Consider the following 13,169-nt stretch of genomic DNA (forward strand, 5'->3'; position numbering starts at 1 on the left):
GTTACCCCACTGGAGTCCTTGCTTGAGAAGGCGGGTGGGTTCTAACTCAGGGCTTGTCTACACGGGGGAATCGACCGGAAAAGCTCTCCTGGAATCATTGCTCCGGAATAAATGTGATTTTATTCCCGAATAATTACTCCGCTTTCGAAATGCGTTAATTATTCTGGAATAAAGTGACTTCTCCTCCGGAGAAGAGAGGTCCTACATGGGAGATATTGTGGAGTAGCTTATTCCACAGTAGCCATTGCGGTCAATTTCTCTGTGTAGACAAACCCAAACACACGGAGAGATTCCAATCTAGCGCACATTACTATTTAATTTATTTATTTATATTGTATTGTATATATATTTAGCATACGCTAAATTCCTTATTATAAAGCTCAGAGTTCTTGTCAGGTGTTTATTCGACTGAGTTTAGGTTCCCTTGCTCTGCCCCTTCTAACCGTCATCTATTTTCAGTGAGTTGTAATATTCCGAAACTTTCCTCTTTGGGGCTGAACTGTCCCGGAATCTTCCCGGAAGAATGCAATGATTTTTTTGCTGGAAAGTTTGAGCAAAATCAGTTTCGCTATTTGTGAGAAAGAGGAGAGTGAGAAACAGCCTGGACTATCCATGAGATAGAAATACCCTTTTAAAATCTGTATATTTTCTAAAGAAATCACATAACAATCTTAAGAAATAATCAAACTGGACAGAACAGCCCCGGCTGCCATGAATGCTGATGGCAGAAATGTATCTAAATCTCCTAGGCAGCTTTGGAAAATGCCAGCCAATACTCCTGTGCTCCAGCCAGTCGAGGGTGGGGGGGAGAGCTGGGAACTCCGAGCCAAATCCTGACTCTGCCCATTGCTCCCTCTTTGACCTTGGGCAACACCTCTCACCCTTTGGCGTGCATACAGGATTTCTGCTCTGCCAGGCTGGAACGCGGGGGGGGGGGGGCGGTTACTTGCTGCTGGTAGCGATACCCACCAATGGTATCTGAGACCCAGGGCCAGCAAACGGGGCTAACACAAAGCCAGCTTTATAGGTGGAGAGATCCAATGCACAGCCCAGCCTGCGGCGGGTCAGGGCGCCCGCTAGCCCGGGAGATCGCTCCGACGGGTGCGGTTGCAAGGCGCACCGCAAAATACAAAGCCCCTGACTCCCGCGGCTGCAGCGCCAGGCAGGACCCAGCTCGCCCTTGCCGAGCGCGGAGCGGTGGCTGCCTTAGGGTCCGGGCTGTCCAGGGGAAGGGGGAGGCTGAGCAGCGGGGAGCAGAGCCGCGCTCGGTGGGGACGTGGCTCTGCTTTCCCCGCACCGTCCGCTTCCACAAACCCCGCCCGTGGCCGGGAACGGGGCCCAACCTCCGGGCCCGCAGAGCAGCCGAGCCCTGCTCCGAGCGCCGCCTCCCCCGCGCCTCTGGCCGGCGCCTTTCCTCTGGCCCCCGGCGCGACTCATGCCCTGGGGCACGTTCCCATCCCAGCCCCCTCCCCGCGGCCGGGAGCGCGTCCCAGGCGGTGCTCAGATACGCTGGCCCCGGGCACGCCTGAGTCTCTCTCGGTCTCTCTCTCAGGTTTCCTGCCCTCCGCCCAGCCCGCACCATGACTCTCTTCGACGGCGTCTACCCCTTCTACCCTCAGCCCAGGAAGGCCTTCGCCTTCGATGTCAGCTCCATCATCGTCATCGCCGTCTTCCTGTCGCTGGCGCTCAGCTTCCTGCTCATCCTGCCGGGGATCCGGGGCCGAGCGGTGAGTGCCCCGGCCCCGGCCCCAGCCCCAGCCCCGGCCCCGGCCCCAGCCGCTCCCGTGCAACGCATTCGGGAACAGAGAGACCGAGAGCTCTGACCTGCCAGACCTACTGCATGCGGGCACTGACACCCCCACCTCAGCCCTGCCCCACAGCCCCCTGCTAGGCCAGTACCCCAGCCCTGCCCCCCAGCTCTGCCAGGGTATCTCAGCCCTGCCCTACAGCCCCCTGCTAGGCCAGTACCATAGCCCTGCCCCCCAGCTCTGCCAGGGTGTCTCAGCCCTGCCCTACAGCCCCCTGCTAGGCCAGTACCGTAGCCCTGCCCCCCAGCTCTGCCAGGGTATCTCAGCCCTGCCCTACAGCCCCCTGCTAGGCCAGTACCGTAGCCCTGCCCCCCAGCTCTGCCAGGGCATCTCAGCCCTGCCCTACAGCCCCCTGCTAGGCCAGTACCATAGCCCTGCCCCCCAGCTCTGCCAGGGTATCTCAGCCCTGCCCTACAGCCCCCTGCTAGGCCAGTACCATAGCCCTGCCCCCCAGCTCTGCCAGGGTATCTCAGCCCTGCCCTACAGCCCCCTGCTAGGCCAGTACCATAGCCCTGCCCCCCAGCTCTGCCAGGGTATCTCAGCCCTGCCCTACAGCCCCCTGCTAGGCCAGTACCGTAGCCCTGCCCCCCAGCTCTGCCAGGGTATCTCAGCCCTGCCCTACAGCCCCCTGCTAGGCCAGTACCATAGCCCTGCCCCCCAGCTCTGCCAGGGTATCTCAGCCCTGCCCTACAGCCCCCTGCTAGGCCAGTACCGTAGCCCTGCCCCCCAGCTCTGCCAGGGTATCTCAGCCCTGCCCTACAGCCCCCTGCTAGGCCAGTACCGTAGCCCTGCCCCCCAGCTCTGCCAGGGTATCTCAGCCCTGCCCTACAGCCCCCTGCTAGGCCAGTACCGTAGCCCTGCCCCCCAGCTCTGCCAGGGTATCTCAGCCCTGCCCTACAGCCCCCTGCTAGGCCAGTACCATAGCCCTGCCCCCCCAGCTCTGCTAGGGCACCATGGCCCTGCCCCACAACCCCATGCTAGTCGAATACTGGGCTTCCCACACCCCTGCATTTGCCCCTCCCCTCTGATAGGCTGCACTCCTGCTACTCAAGTCCTGGCCTCTCCCCCCTCACAGCAGTTTTGCTGTAAATCCAATGACATTATTGGTTATTTCTATTACAGTAGTGCCTAGAAGCCCTGATCAGGATTGGTGCGAGGTGCTGCACAAACAGGTGCAAGAGCCTCTGCCCCTGTCCCAGAGAACTTAGTCTCATAATGGCTTTGCTCCTTTTAAGTGATTTTGTTACATTCACTCACTCGCAAGAGAACTGAGGACCCCTTGGGCCACTCCTTACAGCTGACCCCCCTTCCATCTCTCTCCTCACAGAGGCTGTATTGGCTACTCCGGGTTATCCTGAGCCTTTTCATTGGGGCGGTGATTGTTGGTAAGTGCTCCCTCGAACTAGCCAGTGACCCACAGGGCTGTATTCCCAGAGCAGGGGCACTTCCTGGTAGGGAGGCTTTGGGTGTGTGCACAGGAAGCATGGGCTAGTGGTTAGAGCACAGGCGATTTGGGTTCTCTTCCCAGCTCTGACTAAATCTTCCTGTATGACCTGGACAAGTCACTTAACATGTCTGGGCCTCAGTTTCCCCATCTCTATAATGGGCTTGATAGTATTTTAATAAATGCATGGCCATCTAGGAATGCTGTGGCTGTCACTATTCGGCTCTCTGTGGCCACTCAGAGCTTCTCAGGGAATAGAAATCGAATCCCCCTGTGCCCAAACACTCAGCCCCTTATGTGATCTACAGGAGAATGGCTGTAAGCAGGAGGGAGGCCTATGACACACAGCTGAACAGTTCTGGTGCCAGCCAGTGGAGGGCAGTAGTCATGTACACATACATGCACACACTATCATATTTGCGCCTCTCACAGGGATGCTGAGAGTGGCTGAATTCCTGTTTGTAAAGCACACTGGGACCCTTAGAAGGCAGCTGCTGGAGAGATGCTGAGTGTTGTTATAACTGGCAGCACGCGATAGCCCTAGAGATGGGTCCCTGCCATTTTTACAGGCTGCTCCCTGAGTCCAAATGCCACGGGGGCACTCTGAGGAAATGCAGAAGACTGCCTGTCAAAGAAGGGGCGTGAAGCAGCGGGTACAGCCCCCACCCCCTTCTCTGGGAGTGAGTCCACCCTCCCTGAGGCACTTGAGAGCTGCCACATGCTGCTCTCAGCATAACGAGATGTCCAAGTGCTGCTTGGGCACACAAGAATAATTAATCGTTTTCAGAGCCGAAGCCAAGGATTTCTCTGTCTGGCACCACCCGGAAGCCCAGTTTGGAGTCCATAGATAGACACTCTGGCTCTGTGATCCCCAGCAAGTACTGGGGGGGCGGGTCCTGAGTACTTGGGGATCACACCATTTTGCAAGTCCTTCTGGACTGCAGTGTGTCTACAGCAAGATCTCAGAGTTTGCCCTTGGGGCATTTCCTCTGAATTCTCCCCTTGGGTGAAAGGAACAGGTCTGGGTTTGTGCCTCCACAGTAGAAGCACGAGGTTCAGCCCCTGAGCCTTGCATGGATCTCAGGCAGCTGCTGAAGGCCCCCACATTGCAGACCACCCCAGCTCCGGCTCCCCCATTCCCTGGCAGTGCAGTGTCATTGGAGCTGGGGTGCTGAGAACTCTAGGGTCTGTGCCTGCCACGCCACCCCCTTCGAGGCCTGTTCTACAGGGGTCTTAGGTTGCATGAACTAGATATGCCCCAGGGGCTGGAAGGGGGACAATTTGATGCATCCCCTCTGCTCCACTCCTTCACACATAGACTCTCAGACCCCCCGAGCGTCTCCCTGAACCTGCCTGAGACAGGGAGGTTGTACAGGCTTCATCTTTAGAGCTTGAAAATCTGAAAGGTTCAAGGATGAATAAATTATTTGGTTTTTTTTTAAAGTGGGCAGCTCCGCAAACAAGGGGGGCAGCACAGGGCAGCTGAGCACCCTGCTTGTGGCTCCTAGGTCTGTGCTCTTTCCACTAGGCCACACATCCACTGCTTTGCACCACTGCCAGTGAGTGGCTTCCCAGGTCCTGCTGGAACATGCCTTAGTCAAAGTGACCCTTTGGATCCAAGATGTGCAGGCTCCTCTCTGCTTCTGTTTGCCACAGGGCCAGGCAATTCTGCATGGAGGGATCCCAGACAGGGCTAGGTGTGAGCCTAAAGAGCTTATTTCAGTATGAGAAGCCAGTCAGGGCCTTTTGGAGCTTGGCCGGCTGATGACTGCGCAGAGTCCATGGCTTAGTTGTAATCCCTACAAACCCAGACTCTGCCCACAGCTGGTGATCATGAGGGCAGCAGCGCCTGGTGCTAGCCCCTGACTAACTCCACCCACGATTTCTCTCCCCTTCCAGCTGTGCAGTTCACCGGGGACTGGGAGACTGGCCAGGTGACAGCGAACACCTCCTACAAATCCTTCAGCCGCACCATGGTGAATGCAGACATTGGCCTGCACGTCGGCTTGGGGGGAGTCAACGTCACGCTAGTGGGTGAGTGCGACGCTGGGATGCATCAGCCAGTGAAACGCGGCCCATGTGCGCAGCCCGTGGGGATTTCTCTCCAACCCTGACTTTGGGCATCATAGCATGAGCCGTTGGCCCTCACTTTGTCGTAAGGCCACCGACTCCATTACCAGCTGCAGGGGCCCCCGTACATCTCCTCTGGCTCCCACTGCATGCTGGGTACCAGTCTGCTTGCTGGGCCGCCTAGGTCCTGTGTGGGGCGGGGGGAACTGCCTGTAACATGCAGTCCAATCTCTGGTTGCGGAAAGCACAGTTGCTTATCACCCGGTCAGTACTGTCTGACTTCTGCCTTCTGGGCGATCCATAACACACAACTCACCAGACCTGGTCAGCCTGGGAAGAGCTGGGAAGGGGAGACAATGGGGCTTCTCCTCTTTCTGGGGTGAACTACTCAAGGCAGGCTGGTGGTATGAAGGGGCAGTAAGCTCAGCAATAGCCCTGCCTTTAAGGTAACTAACTGGCCCCCCCATTACTGCTTGGCCCCCTGGAACCCCACACAGTGCGGAATCTCTGTTCTGCCCCAAGGCTAACGAGATGCTTCCCTTCCCTGCAGGGAAGCCAGTGAATCAGATCAATGAAACCATCAACTACAACGAGCACTTTGCCTGGCGCTTTGGAGAAAACTACGACGAAATCTATGAGGAGAGCCTGGTGAAGGGGCTGCCCAGCCCCATCCTGTACGTGGCAGAGAAGTTCAGCCGGCAGAGCCCCTGCGGCGTGTACATCCAGTACAGGATCTCCGGCCACTACACATCAGCAACTCTCTGGTGAGCCTCGTCCTTCTTCACAGGGAGCCGGACGGTCTCCCTTCCCGAGGGGAACAGACTGGGCATCCTTGGTTTGGCCCCGGGCCTGCTCCAAGTGAGATGGGTTTGCTAGCAAAGCCTGCTGTGCCTGGAGACTCCTCTGGAAAGCCAGCACTGGACTCCCATTCCCTAGGAGCAGACATGGCCTGCAGCAGTGCCTGCCTCCCCCCAGCTGCAATGGGGTCTACACCAGTCAGTCCATTCACACTAACCATACAGCACCCAAGTCAATCTGCAGCAGAAGCCAGGCCCTGGGGATCACAGGTGTAGGTCCAGTGGGGCTAGAGAGTGCTCATCACTGCTGAGGATCAGGCAGGTGCCTAAATATGGATGGAGGAGTCTGACTTTAGGCTCCTGTTTTTGAAAATCTTGGCCCCTGTTGCCTACGGCCAGGAAGCATGAGTGGGTGGACAGACTGCGGGTGAACTCCACGGGGGCTGGACAGACAGACAGGCGAGACTGGAAATATGGTCCTTCCGATCTGACTTGGAACCTTCTTTTGACTTGGAGTTGAGGGTTGGAGCCCACCCACTTTGAGCGCAGGGGGCGGAATTCACTGCAGTCTGTCTCTTCCCTTAGCCTGCCCCTGGCATGGCTTTCAGCACCTCCTGGCCCTTTGCAGAACTACAGAGAAAAGCTGCCCCACCCCCTACAAAGGAACAGCCATGTCCCACATTAGGAGCCATGCTCTGTCCATGGGTACCGCCCCTCTGTCTTGGCCCATGGAAGCTGGGAGGGGCATCCAGCACACTGTCCTGGCAGTGCCTGGGGGAAGCCCAGGAACAGCCTGGAGCTCCTAGACCAGCCTGGAGGTGAGCGTTCAGGGGGCGAGGGGTTTGCAAGGCTGGAGCTCGCCCAGCAGTCAGTTTGGTGCCAAGACAGTGGCCTGTTCCAGTGGCTGTGTGTGGGTCTCATCATTTTGTGGCTTTTCTGTTCCCACCAGGGTGGCATTTTGTGCTTGGCTCATTTCCAACATGCTGTTCTCCATGCCAGTCCTGGTCTACGGGGGCTACATGATCCTGGTCACTGGGGCCTTCATGATCTTCTCGCTGCTCTCCTTCTCCACGGTCAGGAACTCCCCCATGTGCGCCATCCAGTTCGGTCCAGCCTCCTTGCAGACTGTCTACGGGGCATCCTTCTGGCTCACGCTTGCAACAAGTAGGCATCACACTTGCTTTGTTTGTGATGTGGTTCTAGGAGAGACCAGGCAGCTGAGAAGGAGGCAGATTCCTTCTGTGCACCTGCTGCTTGTTGTCCAGTTCTAAGTCCCTCACAGCCAACCCGTGAGGGTCAGAGTCCTCAGCTATGAACCTGGCTGTGCTGCTCCGTGCTCTGCAGCTGCCCCTGGGGCTGATACAATGAGAGTGCGTGCTCCCACGGAGCCTGGGAGCTGGTATTTTTTCATTGGACATGTTTGATTGTGATTGACATTGCTGGTATTTTTTCCTGGAAACCCCAGAAACTGAAAATGTTTTGGTAGAAATTATTAGTTTTGGGTAAAAAGTTTTGGCATTTGGAAAAACATTGGTTTAGATTTTTAAAACCTCATTTTTTAACTGAAAACGGTTTTTTAAAAACCAACTTTTTATTTTGTTGTTGTTAAGTTTTAAAAAAAATCACAGGAAATTTAAAAATCAAAAGGAAAACAATTCTCCACAAAAAAACCCTGTCGTTCTCCAGCCAGCTCTCCCAAGCAGGCTGTATCCGCAGCTCTGCCAGCACCCGCTGGCGTAGGCAGCTCCGGATGGAACTCGGCTCTGAATCGCTCACACCCAGCCAGCCTGGTCTCCGGTGCTGTTTGGAGAAACAGGCCTCACGCTCAATGAAAGTACCAGTTCCTCTGCACAGTGAAAAGCATCGCTCCCAGTGGTGGGCGGAGTGGGCTGGCAGGCCACTGTGGGACTTTTTCAGTAGATTGTGGATTTTATATGCACTTAATGGGCCAAGTGGTAAGAATTCCCACAGTCTATGTATGTTCCCCAAAACGTCCAGCTGATGGTGCTGTAGGGTGTGGCATAGGATTTGAAAGGGGGGCAGAGCACAGCAGCCCATGGTGCCGTCACTGCAGTGAGAGGCGGAAGGGGGTGTGATAGTTCCCCATTTGGAGGCCGTTCCCTTTTGCCTGTCAGAATACATACAGGGGGCATCAACTGGGTGGAAGCTGGGATGTGTCCCGGGCTGGTAGCTGGGTGTGATCTGTCACCCTGCGTGAGGGACATGCTGCTCCCAAGGGGCCCTCCTTGTGGAGGGTGCACAGTAGAGGAGCTTGCTGAGTGTGTGTGCGTTGCTTGTGTCTTCCAGGCTTGCTGTGTTTCCTGATTGGGGTGATGGTGGTTGTGCTGCACTACTTCCGACCTAAGGCATTGAAAGCCTTCTTTGACCGGAGTGAGGACGAAGAGGAAGGGAATGTGATGCTGGGAGAAGCGTATGGCAACCCCCACTTCTGGGCAAGCAAAAAGAATCCTCATGACAACTTTGCACTGACCATCAAGGCGGTCTAGAGGAAGCTCCTCCGCCCTCCCTAGTTGGACCCTAAAGTCGAGGGAGCGGAGCATTATGGAGTCCAGATCCTTCTCCGGCTCTCCACCGAGATTGAACTTGCACATCCTGTTGGCACTTCAAAAATCAGCGAGCGCCTTGCCATGCTCTGCTAGGCTGAGAACCCTCCGAGTTCATCTTCTCTCCAGCGGCCTCCAGAGAAAGGGAAGGCGCTGCCTCGTAGCCAGCAGGGACTCAGCACACGTGTTGAGCTGCATAGTCGCTCTGCTCAAATGGGTTCACAGGAGCCATTTCTGCTTGCACTTCCGCACCCTTTCTGGCGTCAGGTCGAAACCCTCCCTTCTCCCACTGGACTCACACCTGGCTACAGATGTTGAACCCATGAGTCGGGGGACTGGAATCTCGCATGGAGAGGCTGTGACCCCCACATACAGTAAGTATGTGAGACACACTCGGATCCTGCAGGCGGGACTGAAATGCTACTGGCATCCAGTATTCTACGTAACAGACTGAAAAGGCCAAATCCAATATGAAGAATATTGAAGCTGTTTAGTATGTTCAATGAGCAGCCATGGACAGGGGATGGGGTGGGGCAGGGGCAGGGGGAAGGGCAGGGGCAGGGGGAGATTGCAAAGAACAATAATCAAGCCATGAAGTGACGGTTCCCTAATTAATGAGCTGCCTCCTGCTGCAGTCCTGCGGGTCAGCACTGCACCTCTCTCTCTGTTTGCGAGGGCAGCTGGAATATTGGCATGACAAGACAGCAGGGGAGCGTTGCACTAAAGCACTGCCAGGAACTGCAGGTATAGGTACAGCAAGGGGGTAGAAGTACCTTCCTGGGGAACAAACATTGCCGACTAAAGGGCTTTACTCTAGCAGCAAAAGGCAGCACGAGAACCAATGGCCGGAGGTTAAAGCCAGCCAAATTCAAAGTGGAGAGAAGGCCCCAGTTGATAACAGTAAGGGAGCGTAATGACTGGCACAAACTCCGAAGGCAGGGGTGGATTCTCCATCTCTGCAAGTTTTCAAATTCCAGCTGACATCTTTCTGGGCCTCAGCCTTTAAGGCCAGAAGGGACCATCCCAGCCTCCAGTGTGTTACAGGTCACAGAACCTCCCCCACCCACTCTTGCAAAAGGACTATAACACAAGTTATGGGGCTCAATACCGGGTCAACGGGGGTGAAGTTCTCTGGCCTGTGCCATATGGGAGGGTTACACTAGATGATCTGATGGTCCATTCTGGCCTTAAAACGGGTGTATCCCTGCCTGCTTCAGCAGCCACATGGGGCAGGCGCTGTATGCTGCCTGTAGCTAATATCACAGCCACGAGCCTAATCCACTTGCTGGAACAAGGGCTTAGGAAGGTTTCACTTTAAAAAGAGATGTATTGGGTGGGTACAAAGTTGAATGACTCCTAAAGCCATGGATTCAGTCCTATGTACCCCCAGATCCCAGTCACACCCCCAGGTCCCACGGCTTTGCTGGCACCTGAGCCAGCCAATCCTTTGTGTTAGGCCAGCCCACCCCCATGTTCCCCCTGTAGAGACCTAGGACACACCTGGGGCCCCACCCCTTGGAGATCTAGCTCCCTGTTCCCCTGGGGGAGGCAGCACTTGGGTTCACTATCACCTACGGCTTTCAGAGACCCTGCCGTCACCTCCCTGGTGCTGTGAGTCACCACCCCGGGGCCAGGTCTCTGAACCCTCTGTAAAACTCCCTGTGGTCATCCAAGCCGCTTGTGGGGGGTCCATGAATGTGCTGGGGCAAAGGATTTGTGGGGTAAGGGCCCAGGGGCAGGCGAGCTCCGTAAAGGAGATACTAAGGCTGAGCGTGGGGCCCACAGGCGGGTGGTCACATGACAGCACCTGACGGTCTGACAGTGGGCAGGCAGCGGGGGACCGTGCCCTCGCTCCGCACGTCCGGCGGGTGGGGGGGTGGTCCCTGTCGCGCTAGGAGCAGGAATGCAGGCATGGGGGATGGGACTGTGCACAGACTGCCACACCACTGTGGGGACTGGCTTCCTAAGAGAATCTTCTCACAGGGCCCGATCCTGTGAGGTGCTGAGTGGCTCTCCAGCTGGAGGAGCACGTGCCAGACCTAGGGCTGCACAAAAGGAAAGCAGTATGTTTGAAGCGGCCTGGCTCCTTTTGCCAAACCTGGGCCTGACCTCAAGCAAGCGATGACCTAGCGCGCAGTGAAGCCGACAGCACTGTGGCGTGCAGCCGCTCAGGGGTTGGGCGGCTCTCTGTACTGAGTTGGTCATGAGGGCAGGCGTCACATCACATGGAGACTCCATTGTCTCTTGGCTGGCTCCCCTCGGTTGGGCTGCCCTCTATTTATCCAACATTCCCTGCAGCATTTCAGCATCTGGGCACATGTAATTTGTGATGCATCCTGGTGAGTTTTGGAGTTTGTGTATGCTAAGAACACTGTAATAAAAACAATAGAAGTGTAGCAACGTGCAGGCTCCTGCCCTTTTTCTGACTGCCTGGGCCAGCTTGTAAGGGCAATTCATGTAGTGGGATCTGAGCCTCCAAGACCTCTAGCCAGGCCCCAGGGCTGATCACTCCTGCGAGGGGCTGCTCTCTCCTGTCTTTTCCACTCCCTCAATAGCACCTGAAATCAGCCTCCCTGCAAGTTTCAAATGACACATTTTGAAGCAGAGGTGAGATGGGATTTTCTAAAGCATTTAAGTGAGTTAGGAGCACAAGTCCCACTGGATGTCAACCCAGGGGCTGCTTTAATTGCACCAGGGTCTGAGAAGGCCTTCAGCAGACCCAGAATTCAGAGGCTGCAAGGCTGTAGAAAGCCTGAGGAGCACAGAATCTAGGCCCCAGTCTAGACCCAGATCAAAGGTATTTAGGCTCCTCACTTCCACTGAAATCAATGGGAACTAGGCACATAAATGCCTTGGAGGATCTGGACCCAAGCCATGAGCCCACTATGCCTCTAATTCTTGTCACTTAACCTCAGCTTTCCCATCTGCAAAATGAGCATCCTCTTACCTGAGGCTGTGGGCATGACATCTGGCACATTCGGGGGCATTGCTTATGGCAAAAATCTTTATTGGGCAGGGGAGCTGTATCTCAGGGATTACAAGATGAGTCACGACAGTTTCGCAGTCCCTGATATCAAAGACTGTGAAAGACATGGTGACATCATGATTGCCACCTCTCCAGCAGCCATTGCTAGGAGTGGACCATTTACCAGAAATATCATCACACTCTCCGTGCTGTAATGCCCTGAGATCTGTGTAATCTACCCAGAGCTGATAAGCGCTGCCTGATTCACTGCCAGCCGCTTCCTTTTAGCTAGGACTGTGCTGTATGCTTCCTTGTAGCAGTCCGCCACAGAGCCCAAGATCCACAACTGTTCCAGGATGACACTGGATTTGTTTAAGAAAGGGTGGCAGCTGTTCTGAGATCTGTGTTATCTACCCAGAGCTCATAGGTACCACCTGATTCACTGCCAGCTGCTTCCTTTTAGTGCGGATCGTGCTATATGCTTCCTTGTAGAGGTCGGCCACAGAGGTCAAGAACCACGCACCACCACTGTTTCAGGAATGATGCTGGATTTGTTTATGCAAACATGGCAGCAACAACACTGAAGCTGAATGGTGACTGTGGGGAGCTAACAGTTCATGCAGAAAAGTGTGTGGAGGTTCATGGGCTGTTAAGTTATAGCCCAACGTCTTAAAAAAAAAAAAAAAAAAGCTCATTACAGAAGTGAGATGGTAACAGATCCAGTAGCTGATACTGTCTGTACTGTACTTAAGAACATGTCTGAGATGGAAGCATGACTCTGGCAGATGGCATCCTCTATGGAAATGCCAGTTACTGCTGGAGTGCCCACATATGCCCCCACACATGGGCTGAGCCAGGCGCTCCCCTCCCTTGTCCTGTTGTGAGGAAGAGAGGTGCTGTACAGCACTATGTGGGGAGAAGCAGAGAGCCCTGTATTAAGGCTGACTAACGCTTTCCAATATAAAAATTCTTGGGACGGTTTCTTTCAAGAGCACTTGCACGTCCCTGGGCTCTAGCAGGACTTGAGCTCTGGCCAAGAAACAGTCCTGGGGTCAAGGAGGTGCCTTTTGCTGGCCTTATCCACCCTGCTCCGAGTTATACACTGTTGAGACACCATCTCCCATGTATGGGTCTGCTTGGTTTCAGCAGTGTGCCCCAGAGCCTCAACATTCTCCAGCCCTGGGCATGCACCAGCCTGGTGTCTCACTTCAGCCTGGCACATAGAGCTCAATCACCAGCCAGACTGCCTCCATCTCCTTCAGTTTTCCCCTGTGGGCTAGGGAAGGGGCACTGTGCTGGAACCCAGGAGCCCATGAGCTCAGCCCCAATCTGTAGACCGACACAGGCTAAAGAATTCTGTATCCTTCACTGTTTTTGTTATTAAGCTGGGATTAGAACCCACTGTATTATTGCAGGAGGCCCAGTGCTATCCATTAGCCACCATGCTCTCAGCACTTATCTTTCTCCTCGGCTACGTTGTCTGTAAAACAGGGCCACTCAGGTCTAGGTAACCCAGTGTGT

General features: G+C 55.2%; 2 protein-coding genes across 2 annotated transcripts in view; one reads left to right on the forward strand and one right to left on the reverse strand.

Annotated features, from left to right (window-relative positions):
• Window positions 1-13,169, reverse strand: part of DUOX2 (dual oxidase 2) — an 87,339-nt gene that overhangs the window by 47,945 nt on the left and 26,225 nt on the right. The window lies entirely within an intron of this gene.
• DUOXA2 (dual oxidase maturation factor 2) lies at window positions 1,581-8,626 on the forward strand. The gene is made up of 6 exons (XM_073361445.1): window positions 1,581-1,727; window positions 3,136-3,193; window positions 5,152-5,286; window positions 5,873-6,086; window positions 7,069-7,283; window positions 8,427-8,626. The coding sequence occupies exons 1-6, from the start codon at window positions 1,581-1,583 to the stop codon at window positions 8,624-8,626; spliced, it is 969 nt and encodes a 322-aa protein (XP_073217546.1).

Source organism: Lepidochelys kempii, chromosome 10 (genome assembly GCF_965140265.1).
Source record: "Lepidochelys kempii isolate rLepKem1 chromosome 10, rLepKem1.hap2, whole genome shotgun sequence".
NCBI classification, from domain to species: domain Eukaryota; kingdom Metazoa; phylum Chordata; order Testudines; family Cheloniidae; genus Lepidochelys; species Lepidochelys kempii.